The sequence below is a fragment of the Plectropomus leopardus genome, chromosome 20, assembly GCF_008729295.1.
Source record: "Plectropomus leopardus isolate mb chromosome 20, YSFRI_Pleo_2.0, whole genome shotgun sequence".
Classification (NCBI taxonomy): Eukaryota; Metazoa; Chordata; class Actinopteri; order Perciformes; family Serranidae; genus Plectropomus; species Plectropomus leopardus.
In genome coordinates, this window is record NC_056482.1 from 23,266,758 (window position 1) to 23,280,578 (window position 13,821).

At 37.7% G+C, this 13,821-nt stretch overlaps 2 protein-coding genes across 2 annotated transcripts in view; one reads left to right on the forward strand and one right to left on the reverse strand.

The window, feature by feature from the left end:
- The first annotated feature begins 1,214 nt into the window (after positions 1-1,214).
- Positions 1,215-9,756, forward strand: slc31a2 (solute carrier family 31 member 2). The gene is made up of 4 exons (XM_042509895.1): positions 1,215-1,610; positions 5,639-5,705; positions 6,604-6,832; positions 8,257-9,756. The coding sequence occupies exons 1-4, from the start codon at positions 1,602-1,604 to the stop codon at positions 8,420-8,422; spliced, it is 471 nt and encodes a 156-aa protein (XP_042365829.1). The 5' UTR covers positions 1,215-1,601; the 3' UTR covers positions 8,423-9,756.
- Positions 9,757-10,570: 814 nt separating this feature from the next.
- niban2a (niban apoptosis regulator 2a) overlaps positions 10,571-13,821 on the reverse strand; it is a 33,570-nt gene continuing 30,319 nt past the window's right edge. Inside the window, exon 14 of the mRNA XM_042509413.1 lies at positions 10,571-13,722. Coding sequence (XP_042365347.1) covers positions 12,812-13,722 — 911 coding nt within the window. The 3' untranslated portion in view covers positions 10,571-12,811. The remainder of the gene's footprint in view (positions 13,723-13,821) is intronic.

The following is a 13,821-nucleotide window of genomic DNA, read 5'->3' on the forward strand; positions in this document are numbered from 1 at the left end:
AAATAAGATTCAGGGTAATTTAGTGGCATTTAGCAGAGTGGATCATAGATTGCAACCAGCTGAAACTTCTCCTGGTTAGAATTCCTTCAATTGTAATTGTTCAGGTTTGTTTCCAGGAGCTGAATTATGCACAGAAGTCTCTTTCTCTTTAAAACAGATGGACCTGGTGATTTAAATCAATAAAAACACTGAATAAAGCAGTTTCACACTGAAAAAATCTGTTTTCTTCCAACACTCTACGCCATTGACCTTAGAGCCAGTGTTTGGTTTGTCTGTCCAGACCTACTGTAGAAATACATACATACACTGAAGAATACATACCTACATTGTAGTCCATTTCTGCCAATATATTCCCTAAATCCTGCACACTGGACTTTGAAGAATGATTACATGTGTTTGGAGTTTAAATATGGGACATATGGGACATTTTTTTTTAAATATCAAGGCCCTCCCTGGTGTTACAAATATTTTGAGCGTCCCTGAGTGCCTGGGGGAAAAATGAATGACCATTCTTTTGCCATAAATATACGCATTTCACAGTTCCTGGCTATGATAAATGTTTGGATTTTGGAGATATTTTAAAGAAAACAAGGGTCTTTAAAAACACTTGTGGACTTTGGGGTTCTGATGGTATTTAAACTAAATGCAAAAGTCAACCATTTAAAGTTGATTATCCCTCCCCTAAGCCAAATAAAATAAATCTCCTTCCATTAATAACAGTCCCTAAGGATTAGGATTTCACAAAGTAATTTGATGTTGTTTTTCAGGTTAACATATTTTTTTCTAATTAAGAAATTAATATTATAGCTGTAACCTCACAATGATTTTGATGCATAATATAATTATAATGTTGCAACACAACAATTGATGTTGTATTTAGGTTAACATAAATTTCCAAACTAAGAAAATAATATTACAGTTATAACCTCACAATAATTATGTCGTGGTTGTTGACAGAATTATTTGTATACTATAATATTAAATAATCTTATTTATTTATTTATTTTATTTTTATCTCCGTATTTTTTATCTCCCCCAAATGTAAATCAGCCTTCTTTTTCGGCTTTTTTAAGTACATAAGAAAATACTAGTAGCCGAAAAAATACGAACGCCCTTCGGCTACCTCCGTCTGTCACATGATTCAAGTGTTTGTGGAGAAGGCTCGTTTGCACATGCGTATTGTGCAGACTCTGTCATCGGCTAATATTTGTTAAACATCGGTTTTAATGCAAATTATGATTTGTATCCACGTTGCTCGATAACATGTTGGTTTCCATGCGACTTTAATTAGATTTGAATCACTTTTCCGATTATTTAGTCGGACTGAGGCTTCCGTCCTAGTTTCTGTAAACTCCATTAACCGTCATGCCTCAGTTTATTGTCTGAAGTCAGGAGGTAGCCTCATTCCGCTGCACTGAGCTGAGCAGCTGTGCACAGTGGACGCTGCTGCTGCTGCTGCAGAGCTGTATTTGAGAAATCACTCCAAAGTTTGTTGTCTGGACTCGAGCAGCGACTGTAGCCCGAGCTGTGAGCCGCCTGTGATGGAGGACTGGAGTCAGTAGCCGCCGGGACTGTGGTGTGGTAGCCTCCGCAAGTTCACCATGATGTCCGTAAGTTGTGTTTCTGCAGTTTGTCGCAGTACAATATGACTTCACATGTTATTTTGCACTTAAAGTATTTCTTTACATGTTAAAAATGTGGTCACACGGTGTGTAGGAACAAATGACAGAGTTCAGGTAGCAGACCAGAATAAACCTTTAGACCGACATTTAATATGTTAACCTGTTGACCCACAAAAACAGTGGTGTGTCCAGTTTGGGGAGTGGAGACAAGTTACCTACAGCTTGAAAAACCTGTGGTACCTTCAGGCTGGTTTAAATGGGCCATATTACAAGGGCTGGGCAATATGGCTGACATTACTTAACACACACGCACACACACAAAAACCTAATTAATTTTGTTGTGTCTGACTATAGTTTGCTTTGACTCATTCGTTTGGAAACTTTTATATGATATGCTCAGTTAATCACAGTATGAGTCCACTGAAAAAGAGTATAAGATCATATCTAGTTATGGCCCAGCCCTACAATTGATTTATTTAAATCACATGTGCTTCACAGTATTGAGGAGTTGGGAGGAAACTTTGAGTATCGCGATATTTTTGCGAGTCGATATCGTATTCATAACTCGTTAAAATGCAGATCAATAATAGTATCTTTTGGTAGCCTTCTATAAAACTAAAATCAATTGCATTTTCAGTCTGCTAGATACAATTTGCTGCACTAAAAGTGACTGAAGTGAGATGAACAAACTGAAAACTTTACCTTATTACATAAAACAGATGCTAAATTTTATTTTCCTTTAGTGACATAATTTTAATTTAATATTTCAGTCATTATTATAAAAAAAACATTAATTTAATTAACAGTGTGTAAACTCAATGTTGTATTGTTGAAATGACAGCTAAATTAAAGATAAAGCCTAAACCTTAAGCAAATTTCAAGACTAGAATGACGATGGACAGCTGCAGATTGGGAGAAAAGAAATCTCAATTTTGGTATGCACTTGGAAAATGCCCTTCATTAATGTGACGTACATGTGGGCTAAAGCATGCAAAAGTACCCGCAGTCCTGGGAAAGTGTACTGTGAGAGTGTTTGCAGTCTCAACATCTCCTGCCAAACACATCTTGTTTTCTCAAGCAGTTCAAGCGATAAGCTCACAATGATCACTGTGCTCGGCCTTCAGTTACACTGTTGACTCAGGCTGTCTATATTTGGCTAAATGTGTAATGTTTTCATGCTGCCTCAAATACTTTGTATCACTATTACAATACATGTGTGCTGCGTACATGTTGCTTTGAACGTTTACACTATTTAAAGGGGCAGTTCAAAATCCAAAATCAAAGATACATGTTTCCTCAATCAACAGTCTGGATTGATAAATAGCACTACAGGTGACAGGAGACGTATGTATTTATGATTTTGGGGAGAAGTGTTGCTCGAGTTCACAGGTCTCTATTTCAGTGAGACAAGTTTCTGCAAGGTTGACATAAAATTGAAAATAACAGTGTGTTAATAACTGCCGTTATTCTGCAGAACCAGTTTCTATTCCCTTCCAGCCTTCACATAAGATCCAATCAAATCTCTCCTTTTTTTTCTGGATTTCTGTTTATAACTTTGTACTCACCAACTCAATTGCTGGGATTTGGGAACATGATGACATCACTAAAAATAAGTATGACAGGGCAAGACACCTGACACCTGAGCAGGCACACACTTTGACAGGTTTCAAACAAAACTCAATGGTAGACGCATGTTAAAAAAAAAAAAAAAGTACAGTAATATCATCAGTAATTATTGTTGTAATCATCGTAAACATTGATCACAGTTTACAGATCAACGTCTTGATGCAATGAGAGATTATTAACAAAATTATGTGCACTTAAGTTTGCTTTTACCTCCACATACATTAGATTTGTTCCGCTCATGTTTCTTGTCCAGTCAGGAGTCCAGTTAGTTTTGGTTTTATACAATGTTATCATTGTACAAACTTATCTAAAGTGTATGCTTTTTCTTTTTAAAGACAACACGTGAGTTAATATTTAACACACAGTGGCATATCATGGACGAGTGCTGACACATTTTTCATTAATATAGAAAATAGAGCTGAACTTATTAATTAATTAGCTGTCAACTTTTCAGTTAATTTCCAACTAATTTGATAATTGATGAATCAGATTTAGAGTTTTTTTGAAGAGGGAAAGTTGTACAACTAATATAAGGTAAAGGGTCCAATTATTTGCATTTTTTAAGACAATGAATGAGCTTTAATTGATCGATCGGCCATGATAAATCGTTGATAAACGATTAATTGGATAAGAAAAAAAGATAAGTCAAAATTCAATATTTCTGTTTTCTTTATTCCTCCATGACAGTAAATTGAATATATTTGGGTTGTTGGCAAAACAAGACATTTAAGGATTTGGGCTTTGTGAAAAACTGATCAACATTTTTCACCACTTCCTAATAAGTTATAAACCACAGCAACTCACTCTGTCAAGAAAATAATCAACAGATTAATCAACATTAAAAATAACTGTTAGTTTCAGCCTACTTTAAATGCAGAAAGATATAGAGAAATGCCCAAAAAGACCCAAAAAGTGTAATTCCTCACATAGGTGAAGTTTGATCTAGAGAATGCTTTGTCTTATGCTTGATAAATTATTTAAATTATGAATGCATCATTGAAATAGCTGCTAAACTAATTGATTATTTGATATGGAGCATGGAGGTTGTAGGTTCTTCACCAGTGTGCAGCTGGTGAGAGGAAGTCAGGCCAGGACAGGTGGTGAATTAGCAGGGGAGAGAAAGAGGGAGGCTGGCAGGGACCGGGCAGCAGACTGAGTAACGGACACACACACAGACACACACAGACACACACAGACACACACACACACACACACACACACACACACACACACACACACACACACACACAGTACATTCCTCTGTCAGTCACTCGTCTGCAGCGGCCGGGCAGAACAGAGTGTGCTTTTGTGGGACAATACATTGTGGGAAAGACCAGCTGAATAGACATTTGTTCGAAGCAGCATAAATGAAATTTTCTCCCTTTTTTTAAATTCAAGGAATGCAAAAAGTATATGTAGAGCAGAGAAGGTTTTGAGTGTGGCAGGAAGAAATATGGAGATAATTCTGCATGCACGCAGTGAGAATTTTACTAAAAGATAACTTAAGAAATAGGAGGAGTAAAATACAGCTTGTTCACGGCTTGTTGAACTTTCTTCAGGCAGAAAAAAATCACCCTATTTCACATGCCAGAATTTAGTCAGTATATTTTTTCATGCATGTATTTTGTCACAATTTGAGAGTTTTTTTAAAATTTCCTTTCAAAAGGGAGATTAAGAGGAGATGCACCTCTGTTGTTGGGGTTAAAATAAACAATACCAATAGGGTTTGATGTTTAAATGACCTCTTTTATGTTAGAAAGGGTAGCTTAAATTGATAAGAGACAGGCATATATAAGCTTTACCTTCTGCCTGACCCTTTTCAGTCTTTACTTAATACACAGACTATTAATTTTGTTCGTACAGTTTATATTGTTTGTATTCACTGTATTACGTGTGATGACTGAATAAAACACTGAATAAATGAATGAAAATATATTCAATATATTATACCGTTCTGTAATAATGTAATAAAATTGTTGTTTATCGTCTTCTTATATTTTATTCTGAAATCTAAATCTCTGTTATGAAAATAACATTTTGTTATTATGAGAATCTGGGGCTTTTAAGAAAAAATGAAAAAGGGAGTAAAGTTCGCTCAGATCTTAAATCAAAGAAGTCATTGTACTAGAAAATGAAAGAGGACTGATCACAGAGCAGTGTAGTAACTGACCGCGGTGGGAATAAGCTTACAGTCAGCATTGTTATATCACCTGTTTTTATTACGTTTTTTTCCCATGTTTTCAAAAATAGCTTGGGAAAGACATCTGAAAGCAGCACAAGAAAACTGATGTCAATCCAGGTTTCAACATCATCAGTTTACAGAGTTCAGCAAAAATTAATACAGGTGTTTTAATTTTGTTTTTCCTTGTTTTGTTTTTTTTTCTCTTTAGATGACTTTTGGGGTGTCAACCAGCGTGACGCTGCTGTTTGACTTCTGGGATGTGCACGGTCCTGCAGGTGAGGTGCAGAGTGTCAAACAACATCCTCACGTCCAAAGGAGTCGAGACAGATCTCCTCCAGTAACTGCGACTCCTGAGAACCAGTCCATCTGGTTAAACGCACGGCAGCGTTGTGTCAACAGACGCTGTCCTTTTTGTCTCATTGCTCAGGAAAACTTTATGTAGCGGCACATCCTGAGGTGAAATAAAGTTGATAGTACTTTGCAAAACCTCATCACCTCATATTGTTCTCTGTCTGTCCCAGCTCAGGTAATAACTTGTTAATGCCTGCACAGCAGAGAAAGAAACTAGAGAAACTTGCTATAATGTGTAATAAAAAGTTTATTTAAATGGTTCATGTGCCACAGAATAATTTGTAAATGTAGCAAAACTGTCAAAATCAAAGCCAATACTAATGTTCTGGGGTTTTTTAACATAAAACTTAAAAATATACACATTTTTATTTTAAATATCACTTAAAATTCTCTGCTATCCATACTTGGTTTTTTTTCTATTTTAAGTTTGCACATTTTAATGGTTAGGGTTTGTGCTACAGTGTGCCTCAGCCTCATTGAAATGAGCTACGATTAGTCAAGTTGTGATTTAGATCAGACAATACGTCATCAGACAATAAGTAAACAAGACTTATCAAGACTTATCAAAATGCTTAAAAGTAAAAGTAACATTACAATTTCAAAGGAACAGTTTAACATTTATAATATGCTCATTTGCTTTCTCGCAGAGTTGAATGGAAAGATCAGAGTCACTGCACTCAGCCAAGAAATAGTTAACTTGGCAAGAAAGTGATTAAGCATGTTTTCCAAAATGTTGAACTTATTCCTTTAAGACCTTAATTGAGGGATTTTGTGGCGTTGAGTTCAGCTCTGTGACTTAAATGTGTGTGTTTGTGTATCCAGGGATGGTGCTGTCAGTGTTTGTGGTATTTCTGCTGACCGTCTTCTACGAGGTGCTCAAAGTGTGGAGGGTGTGGCTGGGCAGGAGCTCTAAGCTCGCCCAGTCTCAGTCTGCGTACGCCGCCCCTCCTTCCAGCCGCAGCGACAGCATCTCTGTACTGGAAAGCAGCCCCTCTGAATGCTCGCTGACCCCCACGGAGTCCCAGCCTCCGGCCTCAAACACCCGAAACAGGTCAGGGTCCCTGTGATAAACAAGGACACATCCACACTAATGCATTTTCATCGTAAAACATAAATATTGCTACGTTAACGTCTCGCATCCACACTTCTTTGGCGTTTTGGCTCCCAAAAACAGAATTTTTTTAGAATGCTGCTGACCTTGTTTTAGTTTCAAAACTCTGGGATTGTTCTTTAAACGTGTGGAAACAGAGACTTTTGAGAATGATAACGTGATTGGGTCTTATTAAGCCAAAATGTACCAGCGAGGCCCACATATCTCAAAGACACAGCCTTTCTGTTTGGGTCCTCTTATCCAGTTATGGCTTCTCCCGGTGCTGATAATGCGCCGCGTACTCCGAATTTGCATCAGCACCAAATTTATGTTTTCTGCTGCTTTGCCAACCCTACAAATATTTGTCACTTTTAAGTAACAGTTTCAGTTTTGTTGGTCCAGGCAGAGACTCTGGTCTTACTTTTCAGCGTTGCTGTTTCTCAGCTGTATTATTTTCAGTGACGAAGCAACCAGCTGCTTTCAGTTTACGCTGGCACACACACATTATCAGAGTATGTGAATGATCATGTTATACCTGTTTTCAGGTATGTTGGTATGGACTGAGATCATTTCTTAAATGGTGCTAAAATGCTTTAATTAAAATGTGATAATTTTCTCTTTTCAAAGAGATATTACTGAGAATTGTGAATAATGGAATACAAGATAATATTTTATGAAAAATTAAAATGAATTTAAAAAAAAAACACTGTGGAAGTAGATCAAATAATAATCGGTGCAATCCAAGTGGTCAGAAAATTGTTGAAGCTCATTTCTACCAATTAAAGAAAAAAAAAACTTTTGTAATTCAAAATGTAAACTTTTTTATCACCTAATTTTGACTTAGTATGTCAAAATATTGACTTATGATGTGCATTTTTAAAATTCCTAGCTAACATTAAATATAGATTTTTTTTATTATTTTACTGACAGAAATTTGCTCCCAAAGAATAAACCTGGAATCCTCCCTGTACAGTAAAAGCAGTTGTGTTATAGTGTTATAGGTTTGTCATTTGGGTTAAACTGCTCATTTTCAGTCACATCTGAGCTTCATGTAATTTCACAGCTTTCTTTCTTTAGCTGTGTTTGGTTTTCTCTGTGAGTTTGTGTTTATCTGGGCATCTTCATTATTCTTAGTTCAGCATTTTTCACATGCTAGATGTTTGTGAGACTGAACATTGGCCCTCCTCTCTGTTAAGTGGTTGAACTGTCACCTATTCTGTCACAATGATTCAACCCAAAAAAAACAATATATAACCTTTACTCGCAAAATCCAGAACATTTTGTCAGTGTGAAATCATACTATTTTATTGAATTAAGTGTTTAAGATACTGATGGTGTCATATACATGTAATGGACCTGCTGTAACTCTCCTCCCTCCTCTGCAGCTGGTTGCTGCATGCTATCCAGACAGCCCTCCACATGCTGCAGGTGACTCTGGGCTACATGCTGATGCTGTGCGTCATGTCCTACAACACCTGGATCTTCCTCGGCGTCATCGTGGGCTCGGTCCTCGGATATTTCATCTCATTCCCCCTCCTGGGTCACATCTGATGGTATGGACACTACAGACAGACAGAGGACAATACTTTTTCACCCCGCGTTAAAAGCATCACATGCTCTCGATGCTGAACTGGGAACTGTTGATTGACTAATTTCGGCGCGTTGTTCCGTTGCTCCGGGTACAGATGATATTTGCGAAAACACTGAGGGCACGAGCGAAATTTCTTGTATGTTGATGCACACTACTGCTGCTCAAACTCCTCTGGATGTGGGATTTTTTTTTTTCATGCACAAAATAATTTCTGATTGTCCAACACTAGTTTCAGTGTTCAGTCTGCGGCTTCGGAAGTCAGTTGTTCAATTGAAAACACTCAAACTGGAAATATAAAGTTATGATATTTGAGCATAGACACCAAACATATGATTTCAGTGTTGTTTAGATGGTTCATTTGCGTTAAAGGGACATAATGTTCTGTTTCTAAGGAAGTTTCTTACATTTTAATGAGCAACACAAAAGGCAAAGAGGATTGTAGTCTCAGGGGAAGGAGTGCTGCTTTGCTTAAACTCTTTTCTTTTTGTTTATTTATGCTTAAATCGTAATTGTCCTCCGCCACCAGGCAACACAACTGACAGTTGGGACGTCATGCACATAGCTTGCGGCACATTACGGTTATTTCTGTGTTTTATGGTTGAACTTGGCAGACTTTTAGCTGCTACACTGTATTTTACCAAATAATTCAAGGTGTTGTGACACTACAGATGATCAAAAAATGTATTTCTTGTCAGTTATAAAATGAGATCTCTGAATTTGTTAATAAGACACTCCTGCTACAGCTTTAAGTGCAACTCATCCTCAAAACCTTTGTGTTCTTTTTGACTGCTTAAAAAGCAACATTTTCTGAGTGGAACCAAAAACAAGGTATTCAATACCAATTTGCTATCATTTTTTAGGCGAAACCTGAAAGCAGACTCTGGGAACTGAGATTGACAGCGAGGTTTCGTAAGACAGAGCTAAGATTCAGGAACTGACTCATGTGATTGTTGCTGGTGAACTTAATGTGTCATCTTGGTTCACTAAGTGACCGAAGTCACTGTCACGCGTTTGTCAGGAGACGGTAAAAGTGGATCATGTTGTTTTGTGGTAATCATTGACAAACGGAGAACCTACAAAGGAAAAAAACCTGCAAATGACATTTCAGATGTGTTTGCTGTTGAAATATTCTCTTTGAGCTGGAGTATTTTAATGAGTTTTACAACAGATTCTGACTATACAAACATATTCAAAGATATTTGATCATTTACTGTGGAATTTCAGTAATTTTCTGTGATAGTTTTCTGTCATGAGAACTCGATCAACAAAAATAAAGAAAAAAAGTTGGAAAAAACTTTTATTATTTATATTTATTTGATGAAAACAAAAGCACTAAACATACAAGTTTGAGCTGCTCACAGCAAATAGACAGGCTGCGTAATAAATAAACAGGAGGAGTTGGATGTAATGGGTCCTGGGTGTGAATATAATGGCAGCAAACTCAAAATGTGCTTTGGATACAGTGGCAACGGGCGATTTCACAACAGGACACTGACTCATAAAATTAAAAGAAGCAGGAATCGCAACTCCCTTCTCAGCATGTAACAGTAGATTGTAGCTTTGGCTGTTCAATGCAGATTAAATAAAAGTGAAATTCAGTCACCCATTAGAGCGTGTGATGCTGACACTCAAAACATATACAATTTCTACAAGTTCAAATTTAACCTTAAAGGGGCAGGGACAGTTGGAGATACCAGCTGTAGCGATGTCGGCCTTCTCTCCAATATAATGGAGCTAGATGGCTCTCGGCATGTGGTGCTCAAAGCCCCAAAACACACATTTTAAAAAACTCAACAGCAAGTCTCTTTCCAGAAATCATGACCCAGTTACTTAAGATAATCCACAGACCTTGTTGTAAGCAGTTTCATGTAGGAACTTTCTACCAAAGTGCACCTGCCAACCGTATAACACTGCAGAGAAGGAAGCGTTCATCTACTCATGCACGAGAGGCGTGTTTTTCCTCCTTAGCTGAGCTGTAACGTTCGATAGCTCAGTTTTGCGAGGTGAGCGAGCAGTAGATGCACACTTTTTTTCTGTGATTCGGTTGATGGATGTAGTTCTGCAGAAAGAAAATAGTTCCTACATGGAACAGCTCACAACAAGGTCTGTGGATTATCTTGAGTAACTGGGTCATGATGAAAAGACATTTCTGTTGAGTTTTTCAAATATATTTTTTTATGTGCTTGGAGCACCAGAGAAAGCAGATAGCTGACATCTCCAACATTCGACAACTCACAATTAAACTATTTAGTTTAATAAATAGCACTACAAGTAAGTAGTTTTGATTTAAGGGTGAACTGTCCCTTACCTAACTGCCAATTCATAAGAAGGTTCACAGAAAGGGCTATATAATTTGGTATTAAATATGCTAAAAGTGAAGATGTTTAATGATATGTTTGTACTTTGATTTAACTTTCAAATATTCAAATATTTTAATTCCACTCCTGGCACCTCTGTGTTCTCTGTAAAGAACATTTTCGGAGTTTCATGCCTATTTGTCCTGAAAGAGGGTTGCCTCTTCTGTTGCTTTTACTAACGTTTCACTATATATATCCATTCTTCTGTGAGTGGGTGGCAGGTCAGCTCAAGGTGCAAAAATGTGAAGTTCATGCTGTATTGAACATTTATAAAGAATTCCAATATCTAATCTTCCTGTAAATAAAATAAAATAAATAAAGCCCTACCAACTGAATTAGAGGAATTAAAGTCTAATATTTAAAGTTTACCAAACCTCAGAACACCTGTGTCATGGTTTACAAGTTTCCCAACAAATGTTTTCCACAAGGAGAGTATCAGTGATATAGTCTATTCTTTTTTAATTTTTTTTTTTTTTTTTTTACATAGATAAGGACATAAAACTTGTAAAAGCCACAACATCCAAATGTCATAAATAAAACAGATATTTCACCCAGATTTAAATTTGGAAAATACTTTTTTTTCTAAATAGAAAATTGTCTCTGTCATGTTTGACTCAGTGTTTTACAATGAAGTTGAAAAAAAGAAAATAGCGATATTTGGAAAACATTTTCGTTTTCGTTGTCATCCCTCATCATCACGAAGAGAGCTTCCTTTGATTACAAGTTCATCAAAATCCTACAAACTAATGAGCCATTACTTACTGTATCTTGGTCATTAACACCCACAAGCAAAATGACTAGAAACAATGAATGTTGGTTGTTTTGACGTCAAAAAATGTTTAAACATTTTACATATCAAATCACAGTGGAAGTGCAAATCATTCCTGACAGTTGTCCTAAAATAACGTGTTGAAACATAAAGGCCACTTGGGAATACAGGAAAAAGCTTTCCAAGTAAACAAACTACATAAGAAAAATACATTTTACAAAAATAGATACTGGTATATCACAAAAATAGTAGTTAAAATTGAAATACAAATTCCCAAACAACATCTAAAGGATTGTATTGTAGCACCCCCTGCTGCCCAGGTACAGGCTGTGATCATACAGCAATATATAAAAAAACAAAAAAAAAGCCTTATTTCGTGCTGTGTTTACAGACATTACTGATGTAAAGAAACCTGCAATAATAACTTAGATGTAGTTGTAATTTAGAGCTCCTCATTTTATTTATAAGTTTAAAAGAACACTTCACTCCCCAAATGATCATTTGTTTGTCATGCACCTCCTCTTGTATTTTATTGATTTTTTTTGGGGAAAAAAAGAAAATCCAAAGAAGGTGGTAATTGGTTGTTTAAGGAAAAACAACAATATCAAAACGTCTTTTTACAAAACCACACAACTGTTGCATTGTGAGCCTTTAACACCAAAATTGATATTGCTTTTTTCACTTGCATTTAAATCTATGAAACCTGACAAGAAATTTGTATCATTTGTTCCAAAAACACGGCAGAAAACAAGATGAGCAAGTTGGCAGAAATGTTTCACAAACTGCAAAAAAAAAATCATTTATCAATTTATATCAGTTTCCTACCATGTTTTTGAAAGAATTAAGCTAAGTGAATAAAGGATATACAAGTGATCATTTAGGGGTTGAAGTATTCCTTCAAAAAATGGATTACCACTTTAAAATCCCTGATCCGTGTGATAAGCATATTAACATGGCATTAATGTATATTGAAATCAGTGTCATACACAAAATGTGGAGAAACTTTGCACTGAGATTAATTAAGCTGCATAGAAGGAACCAATCACCAAAGAGAAAAGTCGAGTGGAGGACGGGAGAGTCGGGTTTAAAGTGTGCAATATCAACAACAATACAGAAAAGCCTTGAATTAACCCTTTAAATACAGTCTGTATCCATTCTGCATTAGATGCACACTCTGCTGTTTCTTTCTCCAATTAGAGAGTTCTGTCCAGAGGATCGTCTTCCTACGCTACACTCACTTCCACCTCTACCGGGTCGATAATTTTGTCCTCTCCGTTCAGCCCGTTTGTGATTGGCTTGGGCTCACCTTCATCCAGCCCCTCATTGGTCGCTGACTGGAAGCCGCTGTCATTTTGCGAGCTGGAGTCTGTAGCAAGTAGTGGCTGTTGTGATGACTCATCTGACTCTGCCACAGAGACTTGAGCAATCCGTTCACTGTCATCTTCCTCCACCACTGTCTCTATCTCTTCGATGGCGTTCTTGATGGCCGCTTCCTCCTGATGCCCCTTATCTGCCTCCTGCTTCTTGTTTCCGACCAGCTCCTGCAGAATTGCTCTTGTAGACGTCTTGTCTCGCACAGATTTCCTGGGGATGTTGACCACCGTGCTGACATGTGTCACGTCCTCCTGCACCCCGTCCTCCATGATGATGGTGCCTTTGGTCTCCTCCGTCCTGTTGGTTTCCTCGCTCTGGCTCTCCTCTGTAACTGGAAGCTCCACCTCCAGCACTGGATTAATCAGATCTCTGATTTCATTCACGCTGTCAGGAGACTTGGGGTCTCTCGGTGGATCCACGTCCTCCTCATCCTCCCCTTGGTCCTCCTCTTTGCCTACAGACAACTCAGCATCCTCCTCAGGGATGAGCTCCACACCTGGGACCTCCAGGCAGGACTCGAAGGGCAGAGGTACCCCGTCCAGCTGGATCATGGACACCACCTGCTTGCGTCTGCTCCCGGAACCTCCTCCTTCAATTCCACGGCCGCTGAGAGAGCCCTCTGGCTCATCGCCCCCAAATTTAGCAGCCCAGTCCACCGCAGGGGTGTCTCCGAGCAGGTGCAGGTTTGGGTCGCTGTTGGTCAGAATAATGCTGTCCCTGTAGAGGTTGTGTCTCCTCTGGACAGCTGCCTCCTTCACAGCTGGACCAAGAAAGAAAAAAAAAATCAGTCACTGTGTTAACACGTAAATTTGATAATGACTATCACTATTATTGCTATGGCAACAATCATTTTCAAATT